Source organism: Aulonocara sp. 'chitande type north' Nkhata Bay, linkage group LG15 (assembly GCF_057382095.1).
Source record: "Aulonocara sp. 'chitande type north' Nkhata Bay isolate Kocher_YH1m ecotype deep benthic linkage group LG15, A_spYH_male_GT1.1, whole genome shotgun sequence".
Classification (NCBI taxonomy): domain Eukaryota; kingdom Metazoa; phylum Chordata; class Actinopteri; order Cichliformes; family Cichlidae; genus Aulonocara; species Aulonocara sp. 'chitande type north' Nkhata Bay.
The window spans coordinates 31087577-31109524 of record NC_141358.1 but is presented as its reverse complement, the minus strand read 5'-3'; the positions used below and the strand labels follow the sequence as shown (position 1 = coordinate 31109524).

Here is a 21948-nt window from a genome sequence, read left to right as displayed (position 1 = left end):
TGTCTCAGACTCACTTACTGGCTGGTTTTTATAGCTGAACTGCTTGGTAGTCATTTTACTGTCCCAGCAGTAGTCTGGGGCTTCTGTGCCAGTGCTGAGTCATAGAGCTTCAGTTACCACAAGGAGGTTGGAGGAGGGGGAGAAGAGCTCGAGTGGAGGAAGGCCATTGGCAGAGTGCTGTCTCACTGTCTCAGCACTCCTGCCCCAAAGATAACACCCAAGAGCTGTCACAGCCCCTCCCTCCCTACTGTTCTCATTCAAAATTCCTCAGCAGGAAGGGAGATGGGAAACGGCACATTTGGCTGGGAACAGCTGAGATGTGTGGGAGCTGTCACTTCACCAGTAATGAAAACAAACTTCATCATTTTTCTATCTTTTCAGTATATCAGGTTGTATACCTTTGGGGTTTGGTCACGTCAGGCTCTTTCATCTTGAGGTTAACACAAATATTTTTCTGACATTTCAAAGCTAACAAGCCTAGACGAGCTCTTCTTCACAGGCTGGCCTGAGTGGGAGGAATCAGGTGTCCATTAAAAACAGCCGCTGTGTTTATCGGGAGAAAAATGAATAAGTCAGATATGACAGAAAGACAGACTGTTTGTCTCTGTAATGTGGGAAGTGTAATGAAAGATGTTCAGGCACCTGGAAAACTACAAACTCTTCCTTCTTCTCTTGTTCTCTTCGTGGCTTGCCTTTGCAGATAGAAGCAATGTCAGAAAGAACAATTTACATTGGAATTAAGCCAGAGCACTTTCTTATTTTATGGAAATCAGAGAAAAAGTGTGGTGAATCCTGAGGATGAAGTGATTTTTGTGATGCCTGATTGACAGATGTAGATTAGCCGTGCGCAGGTTTTGTTCTTTCTGATGCCTTAATTGGATGAGCACTTCAATGTACCGACAGTATGTCTGCAGAAATTTACCTCAGCTTAACAGGATGGATCGAGGAAGAAAAAGTTCTTAGTTAAATGCACAAAGGAGTCAGATGTTTTTCCTCTTTGAAACCCTGCTCAGTCCCCACTCCCTCTACTTCCTGTTGTTCTTATTTTTCTTCAGCTCCTGAAAACCTGCACTTCTAATTAGGGCTGGACCGTATCATACCGTTCACGGTAATACCGGTATAATGTTGGGCAACAATACAAAAATGAAATATCGCGATAGAATATGGGTAAAACGCGCATGCGCAGTGCCTTTCTTTTCATACGCACATGGCGGGAAAAGCACGGTGGCGACGAAGAATTAGAAGGGCGAAAGCGGATCGTTGAATGAAACCGATGAACCAGAATTGGTTTGTAAAAATGCGAAAACTTCAGTGGTGTGGAACTGGTTTGGCTTTCGTCCGTCAGATACACAACAAAGCACTATTTTTGGTTGAGCATGCTAGCGGGCCGTCGTTATTACCGTGTTTTTTGGAAAATACAGTGCACCTAAAATCAATCCTTTGATTTTTCTGAAAATCGACAGTGCCCTTTATAATCCCGTGTGCCTTATGTAGGAATTCTGGTTGTTTACTGACCTTGAAACTATTTTATGGGGTACATGGCACTCGAAAATCTGGCAAATGTTGTAGTACGACTTTGCTAAGCTACAAACCCGCACCGCTTGATGGATTGACAGAGCATTACGGCTATCATAAGGAGGAGCCTTGCGGAGTGATACATACTGTGCTTCAACATAATATTACCGTATTGTGTGTATAACCTCTTTTTAAGTTTTGTGGATATTATACATGGTTATGCTGAAGATATGTCGGCCAATTTCCACTGGAAATGCCTTTTGGTTAAACTGTCAGCAAGAATTTTGCATTTGCACTGTTACATTTTTATATAACTTTAATGCACATAAAAAACAGCTGCTTGTTTAAGTGAAAATACATTGATGGGTTTTTTGCACTAATAAAGTTGTGGAGTTGTAAAGTATTTTGTCTAGTGTCAATTATATCGTCAGTTATATCGTTATCGTAAATTCGTACAATTTTCCATTGACAAATACATTTTTTGTTTCTCATCTTAGTTTCTGTCCTTCTGTTTCATTTTATTCTTTTTTGTTTTGTTTTTTATTTTCCTGGTGTTTGTCCCCCCCCTCTTTCCTCTCATGCAGACACACACCTCATGCCTGTCAGCTCTTCTCTTTCTGCTTTTTTAGACACACTCTCACTCCTTCTCCTTCTGTCTCTTTCTGTGGCCTGACCAGCTGGGTGGAAAGAATCACTTGTTTATCTCCCCTGCTGCCCGTCAGGGGCTTTTGCTTTGCTGCCACCGTTGCCTAGCAACTGCAGCAAAAGTCGGCATTGGCTGCTTATACAGAGACTGTGTGTGTGTGTGTGTGTGTGTGTGTGTGTGTGTGTGTGTGTGAGAGAGACTCCATGTTGACTCGGCAGGCTGAGGACAGACACGCCGCTCTCACCACTCCCTCGGCGCAGAAGTGGTCGCCAGCCTTTGTGACTCCAGAGTAGGCACACTTACACAAATCTTAGCAGTGTTTAGTGTAGACACACAAACACATGGTACAAACAAGACTGGGACTTCCCGATCTCACAGTCTGTCTGCATGCCACGAGCCACCAATCCACATTTTCACTAGTGATCAGCTGATTGTCTTATTCAGTGAAATTTTCATTCCTTGGATGAAAATATAATTTTGCTTCTCCTTTTTTTTTTTTTTCCCTTTTTATTTTGAGTTTCAAGATCATAAAAATTTGTTATTACGATTCTAACCGTGATCATGGTGATCTGTGGAATCAGTGACTTCTTTATGTCTTCCTGTGTTATGCTCACGTCTCATATATACAAATATTTGCTCCATGTCCTTTTCACTTCTACTTAAGGTAGCTGACAGAATCACCTGAATATAAATACAGAGTTAGCGCCGAGCATATACTTTTATATAAAAGATGGACTTAATGGCATTTAATATGGGAGTCTTTGATCAATTCTCAAACAGCCATGACACAAACTGCAGTTCTAGCACTTGGATTATTACAGGGTAATCCCAAAAGTAAGCTCTAGATTTAAAACACGTGGGGATCGAGCTTTTCAGGCACTGGCACCTAGGCTGTGGAACTCTCTGCCGTTGTCTTTACGCTGTCTAGACTCTACTGACTCCTTTAAAAAGCAGCTGAAGACATTTTTATACAAACGGGCTTTTAATTAATTTAATTAATTTTTACTTGTATGTCTGATCTTACTGTAAAGCACTTTGTGATTTTTATCTGTGAAATGTGCTATATAAATTAATTTTACTTACTTACTTACTCTCCTTAAAAAAAAAAAAAAAAAAAAAGAAAGAAATACAAACAACTGTTTATTTTTTATAATATTGACATCATTTCAAATGTTGAAGAATTATTTATTTTTCTACATTATTGCCATTTCGGCCGATGCATTATTTGTAGACAGTGTTCCAGTTTGACAATGCCCATGTCATACCAGCTCACCGCCATATCCTTCAAACAAACGTTTTTCAAATTTTTTGCTTTGCCTAATAAAGAGCAGTAATGTACAGTCCAAAATCAGCTGTTTGACTTTCTGCTTACGAAAAGACTTTGACAATCAGTGCCTCACAGGCACAGTTTTGTTTAAGTATTTCTAGCAATCAAGTAATTGATAAATCCAATAATTGTTGCGTATCTAATCATTGTTAATGGGAAACAGTGCGGGCTTACAAGCATCATTGTAAACACATCCATATCTCCTGTCACTATGAGTAGCTCTGCTTGTATGAGCTCCAGCACAGTAGATGCCTGATTCTGGCATGTTCTGAGGATCTCATTGTCTTTCAGCACCACGTTCCATCTTGCATCACCCTCCCTTTCCTGTTCAGATGCCCTGACATGTATCTTGGTGAAGAAAATGCTGGGAATATTTCTTTTGCTTTTTTTTTTTTTTTTTTTTTTTTTTGAGGTGCCATCTTGGGGGGTCTCGACAATGGTGCCCCGAGGACTGCGGCACTGCATCATACACAGCATCTGTCAAACACAGAATGAGGATGGAGACTTGGCAAGCTGTGGGTATATGTGTGTGGGGTAGAGGAAGAATGCCAGAAGCTCCCCTTTTCACTCTCCTCTGTTCTCCCTGTGATGATTGTGGGGAAGTCTCTGGGCATGTGCAGACACGTCTGGGCAAGAGTCAAGCTCTTGCTCAATGCTGCCTCCTCCTGTCCAACTGCCTGTCAGCCTGTCAGTGATGCAAGATAAGCAGACAGAAAGAGGCTTGGCATGGATGAGCCTTACCACCCTCTGCCTTCGTTGTAAGTTAATTTTCACACTGCTGTTCTTATTCTCTACGTGAGGCTTAAGACAGCAGATAAAAGCTCTGGCCCAGGCTGATAATCGCAGCGAGAGAATGAATCGGAGCATCTGCAGTACAGATCACCTCTGATAACTTCAGTGTGCTTGTCAATGATGGAGCAGCGTTGTGTCACACCGTTGGGTCAGCCGGCGCAGAGCTGCAGTATTCCTAACTTCACATCGACCTCTGTGCTGCACTCCTCCCACACTTTTCCTGTCTTTTTCTGTGGAGTTTTTCAGCTAATTAGCTGGATTTAATAAACTGACAAGGAAAATGTTTACATATGTCAGTACTGAAAGCTGTTTTCCCTTAGACTCCAATATTACTGGAAGTGTTTTTACAACCACAGCTCTCACTGTCTGGTGGCCTTCAGATAGGAGATTTAAGGCAATTCCACATTGGCTTAATTTTTTTTTTTTGCTAGAAGCTTTGTCCAAGTTTTATACTGTCTTTGGTTTTATCCCAACATTTTCTTAAATGATACAATTATCAGCTGTAATGAAGCAGTGCAACTGCTAAGAATAAGAGCTTGCATAAACACCATCACCACAATTGAGCGCTGGCACTGATTGGACACTGATCTTCGGATTCCCAGAAGAGATATGAGCTGTACAGAACGTATTTCTAATGATCAGCAGCTTACATTATAGTCTGATGTGCATTTCGATGTAAGAGACTTGGAAAACATGATAATTAATTGTAATCCTGCTTTAATAGAGTTTCTTATTGCGTTGCAGGCCAGAAGACGTGTCTCCACCTCCACGGTGTGTTCCCCTACATCTACGTGCCGTACGACAACTATGGGCAGCAGCCAGAGCGCTACCTGCGGCAAGTGGCCTTCAGCATCGACAGGGCCCTCAACGTCGCCATGGGAAACCCCACCTCCAACAACCAACATGTCTTCAAGGTGGTGCTGGTCTCCGGCATGTAAGTAACTTGTGTTTGCTGTGTTGTACCGACACAACTGAGCTGAGATTTGCTTCAGAAAGCAGCTTGACTGCACACTTTGGTAAAGGTTGTTGTTAAACACAGCCTTTCTGAAACAACAAAGGGTGTGTGAGCCAACAATTGTGACTTAAGACTTCTCTAAACACTCAGTTTCAGATATACGTATTCTAAGTTTTCATGTCACATTATTGCTAATTCAGTTACTCAGACTCTCGTCAGGTTCAGAGTCCACTTTAAGATTGTGGTTTTAGCTTTTAGAGCTCTGCATGGACAAGCACCACTGTGCACCAGAGAACCTTTACTTTCTGTGACCTGTCTATATGTGTATGTATACATTACTTTAACATGTGTATGTGATGCAGGTTTACATATTGAATGCCTTTTTTTTTTTTTCTTCTTTTCTTTCAGGCCTTACTATGGTTATCACGCCAAGGAGAAGCTCTTTATGAAGATCTATTTATACAATCCTCAGATGGTCAAGAGGTAAGGATCGAAGCAGTTTAATGTGAGCAGAGATCATCCCAGCCTCCTGTTGTTTGAATGCCACACTGTGCGCACGAGTCTGCCAGCTTACTAAACTGAAATCGATCGCTGCGTATTCAGCTGTACTCATTGATTGGCTGAGTGTGTGTCCATGCATGAAAGCACACGGGAAGACTGTGAATTATTTGCCAGAGTGATCAGTGTTGGTGTTGAAAGTGTGAGTGGAGCTACTGATTTGAGGCTTGGCAGAGAGCGAGTAACTCTGTTAGAGAGAGAGGGACAGGCTGGAGGAACGAATGATGTATCGCTGGGAGGGGAGGGGTGGGGTGAAGGAAGGAAGGTGGAAAAGTAGACTGGCCTTGTATGTGTGTAAGTATGTTTAAGGTTTGGTTGCATTTTTGCCAGGTGTCAAAATAAATTTTTTTTAAGGTGAAACTGCAAATTTTATTTGTAATTACATGTATGTTTGGATGTGAATATATATATTTAGGCTATACCAGACCTTCCCAAAGTGTGGGGCCGGCGCGGTATGAAAGGGGGGAAAAAAACAACGACAAAAAACAACGCTTGGACGCTGCTAGCACGGGGCGCCTCCACAAACGCAAAGCAGGAGATGAAGCATTGCTGAATATGTTTCCAAACCAACTTCATTCTAAGCCAAAGACTAGAAAATATGGTGAAGCATATCTGCCCTTTGGCTTCACCTGCACAAGTGCCAAGGTAGGTCTCCCCTGCAGAATTGGTTTTCCCTTCGTCGAGAGCACGCACTGGGCTCTCCAAATCAGGGACAAACAGTGTCCCACATTCTTGATTTTTAGTTCACAAACACTTGTTGTAATGACTAACTACTCCTGACATTTTGGAGATGTTAGCTCTTTATACAGTAAAGTTACAGTGGGATACAAATAATATCAGGCTGATCCTGCCATGATTTGTTCCCCCGGTTCAAATCGCGGACAAACAGGATCCCACAGCTGTTTATGTTTTTGTTTTTAAACCCATTTTGCACAGAGAGACATTTTTTGAAAAATGTATTGATAGCAATGTTGAATATTATTACACAGGAAAAAAAACAAATTACACCATGACGCCTCTGCCTTTCTAAATGGAGGGACAGTAACTGCATGTGTAAGCGTGTAAAACCTGAAGATAGTCAGATTAACAGTATTTTGTCTCTATCTGCCATTCTGCAATTCATGTCATGTAAACAATAACGTGGCGCACAGCGTGACGTGAAAAAAGGCACATACCTTTAACGTTGCGTGACGAACTCTGTATTCCTCATCCACACGTAAAGGCAAAAAAAGGAGTTTTAAAAAATCTCAGTTTTTGGTGATTCGAAACGCCGTTTACGTGTGGACGAAAGGTCCAAACGCATAGAAACAGCTGCGTTTTCAAAAATACCCGTGTAGGTGCGGACGTAGCGTAAAAGAGTTAGTAGTTTATTTTCTTACTACCTGTAATTTATTGCAGTTTACTTGTATTTGCTTAATTGTTTACTAAATGTTTGAGGTGTGAAATAAACCGCAATGGAGCAAAATATGGGCGTGTGTGGTTGGAGGATGTGTTTGTGCGTGCGTGTGTGCTCACGCGCGGGGGTGCGAGCATTTTTCTTGTAAAACAAAGAGGGGCCTAGCGAAAAAAGTTTGGGAACCACTGGCTTAGCGTTCATCCTGGGTTCAAACCCACTTGGGGTCTTTGTACAGGGAGTGCAGAATTATTAGGCAAGTTGTATTTTTGAGGAATAATTTTATTATTGAACAACAACCATGTTCTCAATGAACCCAAAAAACTCATTAATATCAAAGCTGAATGTTTTTGGAAGTAGTTTTTAGTTTGTTTTTAGTTTTAGCTATTTTAAGGGGATATCTGTGTGTGCAGGTGACTATTACTGTGCATAATTATTAGGCAACTTAACAAAAAACAAATATATACCCATTTCAATTATTTATTTTTACCAGTGAAACCAATATAACATCTCCACATTCACAAATATACATTTCTGACATTCAAAAACAAAACAAAAACAAATCAGCGACCAATATAGCCACCTTTCTTTGCAAGGACACTCAAAAGCCTGCCATCCATGGATTCTGTCAGTGTTTTGATCTGTTCACCATCAACATTGCGTGCAGCAGCAACCACAGCCTCCCAGACACTGTTCAGAGAGGTGTACTGTTTTCCCTCCTTGTAAATCTCACATTTGATGATGGACCACAGGTTCTCAATGGGGTTCAGATCAGGGGCCCGTTCTTCGTACGTCGCTTACTACATCCAAGATCAAATGACACATCCAAGATCAAATCATCGCGCTAACTCTGAGCTCGCTATTCCGGTTCCCCGAACACACCTGTTGTTGACGATTAGTATAGCTGGATGAAGTAATGTGAGATCACTGGGTGGCCCAACAGGGGCTACGCATCGATAGTAGAAACATTGATCGGCAACCCTTTGATTGGTCGGCGAAAATGTCGAAGGAGCGCGCTCGGTATTCTTCGGCAGCAGAGCAAGAACTCTTGAGTGAGGGATTTTAGGAGTTTCAGAGTCTAATTAAAACGCAAGGGAACACTGCAAAGGCTGCAAAAGCAAGGAGAGAGGGCTGGCAGAAAGTTGCTGACAAATTAAACTCGTAAGTAATTTAATAATAACAATAATAATGGAGTGGATCTATATAGCGCTCTTCAAGGCACCCAAAGCGTTTTACAATGCCACTATTCAGTCACTCTCACATTCACACACTGGTAGCTGTCACAGCTGCCCTGGGACAGAAGCCAGGCTGCCATATCGCGCCATCGGCCCCTCTGGCCAACACCAGTAGGTGGTAGGGTAGATTTATCATATCACACTATATTATCCAATATTATATTACATTATATTATATTACATTATGTTATATTATATCCCCTTTCACATTAGCGCCACAACAGGACCCACTATAACATGGGAACAAGTAAAAGTGAAATATAAGAATATTCTACAGAATGGTAATATTGATCACTTATATTGCTTTTCGTCTCTTGGACAGAGACCCTGAAATAATCTGTTTGTTTGTTTATAACAGCAACCAAGAAAAGGGGCAGCGCAAAAAAAGACAGGTGGTGGTCCTGCACCCCCTCGTCAACAAGTTGGTTAAGTGAATAATACCCTCACGGGAAAATCGATATCTCTCTATGAGCACACTGTCGCGCTGAGCTAAAGGATCCTGTCTGTCCCGCAATATACGCTGGATTCTGAGGACTCTCCTTATCAATCTTGCACCTTCCGCAATGGGTGGCTCGCGTATACGGACAGGACATGGCTGCAACAGGCTTCCCAAATCCACCTTCGCTTTTATAGCCGTGGTCTCTCATCTTGATTACACGAAGTAAATTGCAATTACTACTCTGAAATCTGAATTACATCTGTAATAATCACATACATGTAATAGAATGTTAATAGTACATTTCCCTTTTTTAGGAAATGACCTGTATGTATCTGTGTGACATCAATAAAAGGATCAAGTGCTGCATTATCTTTAGTTACATTGATGTTATTTATTTATGGTACAACAGTGGTGGAATATCGCTGTTGCTTTCGTATAAATGAAGCGGAAATACCTGAGTGGCCGCGATCTAATCCTGTTTACATAAAGTAAACCTGCTCCCGAGCAGGTTTACGCTTACGGCTCTGTTGCTATGACAGCAAGTCCCGGATGGGCTTCGAAGAACCGAACGATCCAAGATCACGCGAAATCGTCAACAGTCAAATCCGGCTAACTTGCTTAGCGAGGTACGAAGAACGGGCCCCAGGTGAACAAGGAGGCCATGTCATTAGTTTTTCTTCTTTTATACCCTTTCTTGCCAGCCACGCTGTGGAGTACTTGCACGCGTGTGATGGAGCATTGTCCTGCATGAAAATCATGTTTTTCTTGAAGGATGCAGACTTCTTCCTGTACCACTGCTTGAAGAAGGTGTCTTCCAGAAACTGGCAGTAGGACTGGGAGTTGAGCTTGACTCCATCCTCAACCCGAAAAGGCCCCACAAGCTCATCTTTGATGATACCAGCCCAAACCAGTACTCCACCTCCACCTTGCTGGCGTCTGAGTCGGACTGGAGCTCTCTGCCCTTTACCAATTCAGCCACGGGCCCATCCATCTGGCCCATCAAGACTCACTGTCATTTCATCAGTCCATAAAACCTTAGAAAAATCAGTCTTGAGATATTTGTTGGCCCAGTCTTGACGTTTCAGCTTGTGTGTCTTGTTCAGTGGTGGTCGTCTTTCAGCCTTTCTTACCTTGGCCATGTCTCTGAGTATTTCACACCTTGTGCTTTTGGGCACTCCAGTGATGTTGCAGCTCTGAAATATGGCCAAACTGGTGGCAAGTGGCATCTTGGCAGCTGCACGCTTGACTTTTCTCAGTTCATGGTCAGTTATTTTGCGCCTTGGTTTTTCCACACGCTTCTTGCGACCCTGTTGACTATTTTGAATGAAACGCTTGATTGCTCGATGATCACGCTTCAGAAGCTTTGCAATTTTGAGACTGCTGCATCCCTCTGCAAGATATCTCACTATTTTTGACTTTTCTGAGCCTGTCAAGTCCTTCTTTTGACCCATTTTGCCAAAGGAAAGAACGTTGCCTAATAATTATGCACACCTGATATAGGGTGTTGATGTCATTAGACCACACCCCTTCTCATTACAGAGATGCACATCACCTAATATGCTTAATTGGTAGTAGGCTTTCGAGCCTATACAGCTTGGAGTAAGACAACATGCATGAAGAGGATGATGTGGACAAAATACTCATTTGCCTAATAATTCTGCACTCCCTGTATGTGGAGTCTGCATGTTCCCCCATTTTCTCTAAGAACTGTTGTTTCTCCTGCCTTTGGAAAACATGCAAGTTTAATGCTGCCGATGTTAGCCCCGGACACTCTTGGAAAAGAGATTGTAAATCTCAAGAGTTTCACTCACTGATTAAGTAAAGTTTGATTAGATTAACTACCCAGTATTTCCAGTAGTTGTCATATTCAGACTATGTAAGAGGGGCCTGTATGGAAGCCTTTGTATAGACAAATCAGTAATTCTCTGTCTTCGTATGACTGAATGGTAAAACTTCTAAACATTTAAACTTTTCTTGGGGCTGTATGTGGACTAAAGTATATGAAGATGTAGACATTTTATATTAAATTAAAGCATGCCAATAAACTAAAATTCTGGGCCTAAGTGAAACTGAATTTACTAGCCCCACTTTACATGTACTTGGAGCCTGTCTCAAACATCAATGTGCTTGATTTTCTGAAGCTTGTGTAGTTAAACATTCCTAATTTCACAGTGGGGTAATGTAGATATGAGCCAGTCCTTGACATTTTGGCCTCTGCTGTGCAGCTTGATAAAAATGTGGTATGACATCTCTGTGATCTCTCTCTCATCCTCAGAGCATACCCTCAGAGCAAAAAGGAACAAAATGATTAAGCTTTGCTGAGAAAACTTTATCAGATACAACTTGTAGCAATCCTTGATTTCAAGGCAGACCGCAGTTGTGTCTGGTCTCCACCAAAAACGCTTTCTCTCGAGCTGGGGGAGCATTTGTTCAGTTGTGTGTAAGCGGTTGAATGTTTTTTCTTTAAACACCAAGTGGCACATGTATCTTTTTATTTTAAATGGAGCAATCTGTGTTTGCTGCAGAGTGTGCGAGCTGCTGCAAAGCGGAGCCGTGATGAACAAGAGTTACCAGCCTCATGAGGGCCACATCCCCTACCTGCTGCAGCTTTTCATAGACTACAACCTGTACGGCATGAACCTGGTTAACCTGGCAGCTGTCAAGTTTCGAAGCAGCCAGAAAAAAGGTAAGGGATTTGGACAGGGAGAGCACAGATTTCCGATCTTGTCTTCTTCTCTTTTTTTGTTTGAGTTTTCTGTCAGTTTTTTCTTCGTACCTTGTCATCAAAATCTAATTTTAGCATCTGATTGTAGTACTGACCGATAAACATTTTCCTCATACTTGGAAAAACCCATAGATTTAATCTGACACTTACCCTCGTGTACTTTAGGATGCAGGACAGGCTGCTCTTTTTTTTTTTTTTTTTTATCAGTTGGCAGTGCCTTTTTTTTTTCTTTTTTTCTTTTTTTTTTTTTTTAACTCATTACTTGATTGTTCCCTCATTGCTCGGCAGGGATGAGAGCAGGCCAGGGAAGGGTTGCCATGCCTTATGTCATATTGAATTAGTCTTGATCTCCCCTCAGCCTCAGGATGCCTCTGTTGTCTTTTTCTCTGTTTTCATCCCTAATGTTGTCCTCACGTTTCCCTTCACGTTTTGTCTTGTGGTCTTTGCTCTTTTCTCTCTCTTTCTCTCTGAACTTTCTTTTTCTGACCTCTTTGTCTTTCTTTCTGACTTGTTCCTTTCGTTAATGGCCAAAGGTGAAATACAGAGGACGCATACCTCCATATGAAAGTAACAAGTGGAAAAGTATGAGGACAGGAATGGCAAGCAGATACTGGGGATCAGTAGCCCGAAGTCTCAGACTCTTCATTTTATTTGTCTGAGCTCCCTGTAGCCTGTGGAGCCGTGTCACATCTACAGAGTAACAGATTAGACACCTGCTGCAGCTGCTCTAGGTTTTGGCTCCTGTTTGATTTATAAGGTGAATACATAGCAGAAGTTGGATGTGACAGTCTGTGAACAAGCAAAACATGGGAGACACTTTTCATGCTGTCTTTATCTAATATTAGCCACACTGCAAGCAGCTCTATAAAAATAAACCATTTACCCTGTAGAATTACAACAGGTTTGAATGATGTTCATTGCTTCTGTCTTTCTTTGTGTCTTCTTACACATGAAGTGGCGTTTGACCAATGTGAAAAACAGTATTTCCTCCTTTTTCTTCACCGGCTACCATCAAGTTTGTAGTTTACTTTTGCCATTATCCGCTTAGCAGAGAAGTACACAGCTGACTGATGTGGCTGTTTAATTTAGATAACATAAGAACCAGTTTCCTGTTGGGTTCTGCAGTCTGCATCGGACGACTCGGGGTGAGCATTTTCACTGCCACCATGATTTTGGTTTTTTTAACATAAATCTTTTTATTTATATATTTTGGGAGCCAGAAGTGACTATTTGGACGACAAGGTGGTGACCTACGTCTTCAGCTACTGCTAGTTATCTTATCAAGCTACATCCATAAAATGTACAGGTGCATCACAGAGACACACATACGTGCTAATTATTGCTAACTAACAGACTAATGAAATAGAATTTCACATATTAAAAATGAAGCACAGAGGGCTGCTAGCTACAGCTTTCACCCAGATTATAAAATATTATACTGGCTTCTCAAAAGCTTTTAATGCTGTAAAGTTTGATAACTTTACATGGGTGTCTATGGGGATTGACTCAGTCTCTAGTGGTCATTAGAAGAACTGCAAGCTTTAGAAATTTCATTAGCTTAATTTTTATAGCCCTCTATTTGTGTTGGCAGCAAGGGAAGGAAAAATTCCCTTTTAACAAAAAGAAACCTGTGGTGTGACCAGGCTTGCAAAACAGCGGTCATCTGCTGCAACAGGTTCGGGGTGAGAGGAGGGAGACGGGACAGAAGAGACACTGTGGAAGAGAGCAGGAGCTGAATAATATCTAGTCATCAAATACAAAGCGGTATATAAACAAATAAAGTCTGAAGAACCAAAAAAATGTGTCATTCTCCAAAGCTTGTGGACCTACATGTATCTATGATTTGTGCTACAGTGAGCTGAACTCTTGATATCTCTGTATTGATCTGCTTCACGTAACCCCTGGAGAGAGGTGGTAGTGTGTGGGCTTGAAGCTCAGCAGTGTCTTGGACCTCACAGTGGTAGTGTCACGCTGGGGGTTTCTCTTCAGATCTTTGGTGAATCTTACCCAACTCCTCTCGCCCCTCGTAGGCACTAAAACCCCTGATTGCCAACTCTGTTTGATCTGAGTTTAGGCCTAAACTCAGCCTTCTGGTCGTCGTGCCCAATCAGACCTCTCTCCACACTCCCAGAGAGCATCCCGCCCAGCAGGACCACCTTCACTTGTGAGGCCATTAAAGACTCCAGACAGGAAATTCCACACTTGTTCTTTTAATAAAGTTCTTTTATAGAAGTCCTCACGCCTGACTGTCCTCCAACAAAAGCACAGTTCCCGTGTTTGATCCACCTCTACACTGATGCAATCAATGGAAAAGGGCTCCAGTGTTCCCCTTACAACAAAGAAACCAAAATGCTCCAATAATGGGTACACCAGTTTACATTTTCTGCTCCCCTCAATGTCCAACTTGAAAGGAAGTTCCTAATCTGGGATCAAGCAGCAGAATAATAATAGACTGAGCTGGTAAAATGGGCCAATTCAAGATAAATGAAACCCTTAATGTGTTTTGAAGTCCATTCAACAACTTGAACACTCTGGCCTCCTAAATACTGAGATTAAAAAGTGTCACAGGTACCAAAAGAACTCTCCATGTAACAAAACAATGTTTTATTGTGCTTACCTTTGCTGCATTAAAGAAAGGAGGATAATCATGATTCATTATACCTCAGATTCTCTAACAGTGTGGATCGCAGTTTAATTGCTAAGAAATGGCAGCACTGAGCAGTTAATCAATCTGCATGAAATGAAAACCCTGTGGTTATCCAAATACCGTTACTGTGATCCTCTCATGTGCCTCTTATGTATATCTCTGTATATGGTTAACAGATGAAGCAAAGGCAGACCCAGAAGGATCGGCGTTCAGGAGCATCAGCCCCTGGAAGGCTCCCTGTATGTCCAAGCTCAACAACAGCACCATAGGAGGCACATTCGTCCGCTGGGAGGAGAACGCCATACCCAGGCGAGTCTCGCCACATCTTAGTCTAAGCAGAATCTGAATGCACTGTTTTTGGCTTATGTCCGAGCTGCAGTGGATATTAGTTCTCCGTAAAGATAATTGAAAACCAAAATGGTAGCTTGTTTTTATTCATTTATTCCCCTCCCCCCCTTTTTTTTTTTTTTTTTTTTTTTATGTTCACTGACTGTAGCTCTTTAGTCCTGGATGAGGTGGAGAGGCAGAGCACCTGTGAGCTGGAGGTTGATGCTGTTGCTGTGGATGTTCTCAACCGCCTCGAAATCGAAAGTAAGTTCACTCAGTATTGCAGCCACAAACTTAAGAAAGCAACGGGTGGGGGAATGTGAAATTCAAGTTAAAGCACAGAAGAGTGATGGACTGCTCTGACGGCTGCCACACATCGAATCTGTTATCAGCCCCAAATACAAACATCGTGGATCTGACCTAATCCGTCCAATCACAGGGGAGCAGCTAGACGTACAGAGGATGGGATAGAGGGTTAAAACGAACCAGGGACAATAAAGACAGATGCTGTCATCTGGCAAAGTAATGTAGTGCCAGAGCAGATGCAGCTTTTGTTCCTGAAAGATTTGTTTTAATCGCACACATCTGGATCTGTTGTTTTAGCGTGTGAAAGAAAGAAAGAGAGGTCATTCTTGCACTTACAATCTGAGCGGTGCCAGTTTTGCTGAACGTTGTGTTGTCTTAAAAGCAGTCCTTCCATCTGGGCTGTAAAGATGCTTTGAGTTTTATCATTGAAATCAGATGGGACCTAACAAGCTTAAACCACACAAAGAATCTGTCTTAAAGTGAAAAGAGAGGCCGTGATAGACAACAAGTGCGTGTGTTCTGCACTTATGAACTATTACAGTTTGTAAAGCCAGGGCTTTTTCTCAGGAACTTTATTTTCCTGGGAGCTAGAAGATTCCTTCTAAGCTTTGCTTGTGTCTTAAAAACAGCAAAGATTAGGCAGATTAGGACTAGAAGATTTCAGAAAGTTCTGTGGAAAGTCCTAACAATGTGACTGAATGAGAACTGATAAGTTTAGATGTAAGGGTTAAAGAGAGAGTGGGGCTTGGAGGTGAGGTTAACCATTCTCTGGAAAAATTATCCAGAGAATCACTGCTTCACCCTATTAACATAATATTGGTATATAATAACTGGTCTGTGGGATGTGTAGGATGTGTATTGTCAGGTGCAAGTTATCTGTGTGTTGATAAAGCTGTTATTGTGATATGTGTGTGTAAAGATGCCCACTGCTTTTGTTCTTCCTGCTTCCTATTTTAAGGCTGCAGGTTTTGGATGAAATAATGACTCTGCACCTCATCTTCTTTCCACATTATTTCTTTAATTGCGGTGTTGGAGCTGCATGACTGTGTAATGACTGCTATACAGACAGAGCAGAAGTCCTGCTGTGGAAACATGTGCAAAAAACTATGCAGTAGTTCTTGCAGTTAAAAACAACTTTATGAGTTGATGTTGTTAAGCACAGCTTTATATAAACACCGTGTTTGAGGGTACAGAGTTTGAGTATTTTTGTGCTTAATTCTCCATTTTTTTCCAGATCAAATTGGCAGGAATCCTGGCCTGCAGGCCATCTGGGAGGATGAGAAGCAGAGGAGGAGAGAGAAGAACCAGCCCTCCCAGATTGAAACCCCCGAGTCACAAGGTACAGGCATTCACCATGGAAAATCTTAGCTTTGTCTAAGTCAGTCTATGGTTTTCTGTTTAATTTCTCTGCGATCTGGGAATAATGGAAAATGTATGAGTATGGTTAACTGTATATAAAAGATGGTCATAGTCACTATGCTGTCACCCATTCATTTCTTAACTCTTCAGTTTCACCATTTGGGTCATTCCCATTGGTTGTTTGGAGCCAGAAGTGACTGTTTTTGGAGCTAGCAGGCTTGGTTATCAAGCGAGGCTCATAAACTGAACGCGTGCAATGCACAGGGACACAAATCTGCTCATTAGTGCAAAGTAAAACATATTTTCATGAAACAAAGCAGGCTGTGTTGTTTGTCAGGTGATTCCATTATCAGGCATCGAAAGAACAAATGTGATGTAGAGGTCCAGCAAATGGAATTGGCAGAGAGCTTTTGGCTAGACAGACTTCTGTTGGCACACTTGTCAATAACAACAGCCACACCTTATCAGTATTCAGTTGGATTAGTTTTAAAAAGAAAATCACCCATGCTGCACCCAGCATCTGATCTACTTCTTGAGGAATTGCCCTTTTTTGGCGATTCTTCCATCCCCCAGAATTGCTAGTGCTGAAAGCGTAAACAGTGCCTATGCTGGAACAGTGTAAGAACACAGCGTATCACAGCTTAATGTTTATGGAGCTGCATAGCCACAGACTTTGGCCATGTGACACAGTACCCATGCTGGCTACTGCCCTCAGCAGCTGCAAAGCGAGCGTCAGAAGTGACCCACGAAGCAGCAGGAGAATGCAGCCTGGTCTGGTGAATCACATTTTCTTCGACGTTATGCCAAAGGCCGGGCGCACGTCTCATTTATCTGGAAAGAAGAGCTGGCCTGCATGATTCGCTTTTAAAGAAGGCCAGTATGATGCTCTGCAGCGTAATACTTACTAAACATAGTTACAGGCCACCTACATCATTTCACCGACGCTAATCTAATTGATGCAGAGGTTTCAGCAGGAAAATGTGCTTTGTTCATACTGCTCAGGAATGGTTTGACCAACATGACAAATTGTAAATTAACTTTTGAATTTCTCAATTCAGAGGAGAGGAGATGTTTTGAAACGTTGATTTGGATGCAAAATTCTTCGGTTCTAATGTGCGGGGAGTCTCATTTCAGTGGCGCCAGTGTTTCTGGTTACTGTGAAAGAGTTTTGAGAATGTCTGGAGGCAGTGTAGACTGTGGCTCACTGTGTTCTTCTATCATGTTATGCTTCTCTTTGTCCAACTGTGGCATCTGTCTTAGTTTTGTTAGAATTTTCCATTACCTCCACAAGTCAGAGTTATAATTCAAAGAGCTGTCCATATGATCGGTGGGAAAGCACTGTCTTTAAACTGCAAACCCTTTGAATCTTGCCAAAGTCTGATTCTCCCCGAAACACACACACACACACACACACACACACACACACACACACACACACACACACACACACACACACACACACACACACACACAGAGCTGTCATGGAAATAGGCTGCCAAATAATCAGAGCACGGCTGCACTGTGACAAAAAGTTTCTCAGGCCTACACCCAAGCACATAAGCACACGGGGTTCCCAAGCTTGAAAAGTGAAGAGAGAAGAACTGAGATAATGTCCATGAATTATAGCTCCTACAAAACAATTTACAATGTGCAAAGACAAAAGACTATGGTATGCAGAATTAAGGTCACAGTTTATTACAGACTGACAGTAAAATTACCCAGCCAAACAGCAGCATGCTTAACAGCTATTACTGACCACAATGTTTTAATTGTAGCGAAGAATTCTATGTCTGAAGAATGTTTCTAAGCGCCAGAAAGTGCAGTGTTGAAATTGCTTGTCTGATGTGTTCCAGATCGTGGGTTTGTCACCTCATCAGAGAGTGAGAAAATCTTCATGAAGAGAGTCGAGGAGATCCTCAAGGAGAACGAGTTTGATGTGTAAGTTCATTCTCCTTCCTTTGATTTATCTTGGTAGTGCCAGGGTACATGATATCTGAAAGACTGCACGAATCTTGATCCTTAAGATTGTTCACGAAGAAAATTCATAATCACATCACATATTAACCGTTTATTAACGCTTCCACTTCTCTTAGAAGTGCTGTAGCACTTTGTGTATATTTTGTACCGGTGTTAGGTACACCTGTACAGCTCATATGGCCAATCACATGGCAGCCTTTTGTCACGTCTCACTCCTCTCACTCCCCTCACTCACAACCGGGCATGGCACATGGCTGCCCCTCCCTGAGCCTGGTTCTGCCAGAGGTTTCTTCCTGCTAAAAGGGAGTTTTTTTTTCTTCCCACTATCACAAAGGACTTGCGCCTAGAGGGTTGTCTGATTAATGGGGTTTCTCTGTATTATTGTAGCATTTTTACCGTACAATATAAAGCGCCTTGTTGCATGCAGGCATAGCTGAACTGCTGAAATTCAAACTGGGCATCAGAACAAGGAAGATGGGCTTTTAAGTGATGTGGTTGCTCTTGGCAGCCAGGCTGGTCTAAGTATTTCAGAAACTCTCTAGGGTTTACAGAGAATGATCTGAAAACAAGAAACTGTCCAATGAGTGGCAGTTCTCTGGTTGCCTTGTTGATGTCAGAGGTCAACGGTCTGTTACTACTGTAGAAACAAGCAGTGGTGTTTTCATGATGCACAACCCTGTTAATATCCAATATCTGCCTTTCTCCACTAACACCTACTAGGCTCAACTTGGTTTTTCTGTGTTCCAATAGGTAGATGTACATTTTTATTTTATTTTTTTAGTACCAGTTTGGCCGGGGTTCCAAGTGTGCTCAGCCGAGCCACAAATGTGATATCACTGGATAAATTATGAAAGCAACTCTTTCACGAGAATCAAGTCAACCATTTTTGAATCCTGGAAAAGGCGACACACAAAACCAACACCATGTTCTAACAATGAGGTGCAGACTTTTTTGTGCCTGATGACAGTCCAAGAGGGAGTTAGACTATTGTTGTGTTATTTGTGTCAAAAGCAAATGACATCACTGGACTTTGAGGCCACCTTGCCCACCCATGTTGAGATGGTATTGAATTGTAATGAAAAACAACCGAAACAGAGTTGTGGCGAAACGATTAGGTGCTAGAGGAAAAAAGGCATTGTGTCCCTTCTCACGTGATGCACTGCCTTCAGGCTTGGAAACGGGACTCTTGGTAATTTGCATCACTTGTGTTATGACCCCCTTTACACAAAACCTGCATTTAAAGTTTGGAACAGAAATTGGTATTCACTGTCTGCAAGTTTGAGGTCTATGGTGAAATGGCCGAGATCACATCTGATCTGTATGATGCATTACTCGCTCTTTGCCAGATTCAACACAGATGTCCTAATTTTGTTGTGGCATGACAGTTCTAAAGGGCCTTTGAAGTCAGTGTGGGCATGCACAGTGTTCCAACATGATTTTCTCTTGCACAACTATTTTGTTTGCCTTTCTTTTATTTGTTTATCTCATTTTCCTAGTGTGAGAGTGCTTATTTTGACTTTATTCTTTTCATGTTAGGTTATGGTTTGTTGTTTGTTTGTCTTATTGTCATTATTAAAAATTTAATAACTGAAAGTCAATGTCCCATATCCGTCATGAAATTTGGAGTAACTGTCACAGAGTTGGAGTTTATGCAAGAGAGTAACAGTGTTTGAAAATGGGGACAAAATGCTCCCAGCCTTAGAGAGCAAAGTCTCCCATAGTCTGGCAGCCCACATCAATAACAAGTTGTTCTTGTTTTTTAGTTCTTTGTATTGAGCTGTAATGAAGTTGTTGTGTGTCCTCATTTTCTTTCTGCCTCAGTGTTTTTCTTCTCAGGGCAGAGAGCGAAGCAGTAAAATCAGAGATTGGATAAAATGGGGAAAGTGAAATTGCAACAGATGTAGTGGAGAAAAAAAGGGAGGGGGATGGTGAAACAATCGCCAGATGTACAGCTAGAAAGTATTTCCTGTTATAAATAAAGTACAGTTGACTCGACTGTGTGTGTGTGTGTGTGTGTGTTGCTGCATCACATCCAGATGGCTTCCATTCACCAACCCCTGATATCAGACAGGAACAAAAGGGAGGGGGGAGCAGCGCAGACCTTCGGTGTAGAGTCGGCCTCGTCTTAAGTGATGGAGTGCACACACACAGAGTTGCCTGGCTTCTTTCCCAACACCTGGCTGTCTCAGTCACCCTTTCTGTTAATACTCTCACGCAGCCTATCACTTCCTGTCTGTTGGCTCTCCTTTACTCTACTATGTACTGCTAATATTGCTGCTTTTTGGAAACATCTTATTTCCCTTTACTCATGGTTTTCTTTTAATTCAGGGATTTTGTCCAATTCTTCAGCTGTGAACCTTTGTTTTGGCAGTTTCTACAGCCTCAGTTATGGACACATTTTTGTACCTCTTATTCATCCAGAACCAGTCTCTCATGACACTCTCTGGTAGGCAAGTGACCTTCTGGGCTTCCCTGATTTTGGATTCCAGCCTTCTCCTCCATGGGAGGGCTTTTATATCCGATTCTATATATAGCTCTTTAAACCTCATTTTGGTTGGAAATGTCCTCCCACTCGATTAACCTTTACCCTGTTCTGCCACGCTCTTCATACAAGGTCATGTGAGAATAGGTCAGTGTAATGAAGGTCATCTTCATTACTTAACTGTATAAACATGAGTAATTTTAATATTTATATTACAGGAAAGGGCACTCATACAAAAGTTTGTTTTTATTGGTTTTCCTTGTGGGCAGTCTTCCAGCTGGTACCGTTTAATGTCTGCCTAGGAAAAGAGATTTCAATTAGTATAGAATGTTTGGTTAAGCTGGTGGAAACCAGTACTTTAACACTTACATTTTGGATGAGATTGTCTTACCTTTGTTTTCTTTTGATGGTGTGCCAGCCACAAGAGTCCTCAGGCATCTCGAGTGCCGTTTTAAAGGTTCCTGGTGCTACCCATAGCTATATTAGTTTATTGTAGATTGTAGTCGTTAGGCCAAGTGGGAAATATTTTATTTACTAATTGCAATTATGTTAATTATGTCTACAATATTGATTTGATATCAATAAAGGTTATTACGTAAGACAGTTAGCACTGTTGCCTCACAGCAAGAAGCTCCTGAGTTCAATTCCACCACCTGGCCGGGGTCTTTCGGTGTGGTGTTTGGATGGGTTCTTTCCAGGTACTCAGGCTTCCTCACACAGTCCAAAGACATGCAGTTAGCGCAGTTAGGTTAACTGGTAACTCTAAATTACCCATAGGCGTGACTGTGAGAGTAACTGTTGTCTGTGTCTGTGTGTTAGTCCTGCGACATACTGGTGACCTGTCCAGGGTATACCTTGCCTCTCGGCCTAAGACAGCTGGGATAGACTCCAGTCCACCTGCAACCCTGAAAAATGATAAGTGGAAGAGAATGGATGGATGGAACCCCAGATCATTGTATGACTTGAGGACCAATTAGCCGCAGTCTATAAAAGGCTGCTAGTTAACATCAGAGGCTGTTACAGGAACCATGTCCCACCCCTGGCCTACACTCTTTTTTTTGGAATTTTAATGTTGGTGAATAAACACCAACAGGTTTGTCTGCACTTCATCTCTGCCTCAATCCTCCTCTTTGAACCCAGCTCCTATAGGCCATCCTAACAGTCAGGTATTGGTATGGGGAATTTACTCCAAGTCAATTGGATGTCTTATTTCTAGCCTCCTGTCTATGCTGGTGCCATATTGTTATCTGGGGCGATCGTGGCTC

General features: G+C 42.0%; 1 protein-coding gene across 2 annotated transcripts in view; it reads left to right on the top strand.

Moving 5' to 3' along the window:
* Window positions 1-21948, top strand: part of rev3l (REV3 like, DNA directed polymerase zeta catalytic subunit) — an 88014-nt gene that overhangs the window by 38596 nt on the left and 27470 nt on the right. Inside the window, exons 2-8 of one of the 2 annotated variants that reach the window (XM_086262873.1) lie at window positions 5025-5214; window positions 5644-5718; window positions 11386-11546; window positions 14409-14541; window positions 14729-14823; window positions 16100-16204; window positions 18078-18162. In XM_086262873.1, coding sequence (XP_086118999.1) covers window positions 5025-5214; window positions 5644-5718; window positions 11386-11546; window positions 14409-14541; window positions 14729-14823; window positions 16100-16204; window positions 18078-18162 — 844 coding nt within the window. Of the gene's footprint in view, window positions 1-5024; window positions 5215-5643; window positions 5719-6061; window positions 6439-11385; window positions 11547-14408; window positions 14542-14728; window positions 14824-16099; window positions 16205-18077; window positions 18163-21948 lie in introns of those variants that run through there. The other variant, XM_086262874.1, reaches the window with a different exon arrangement.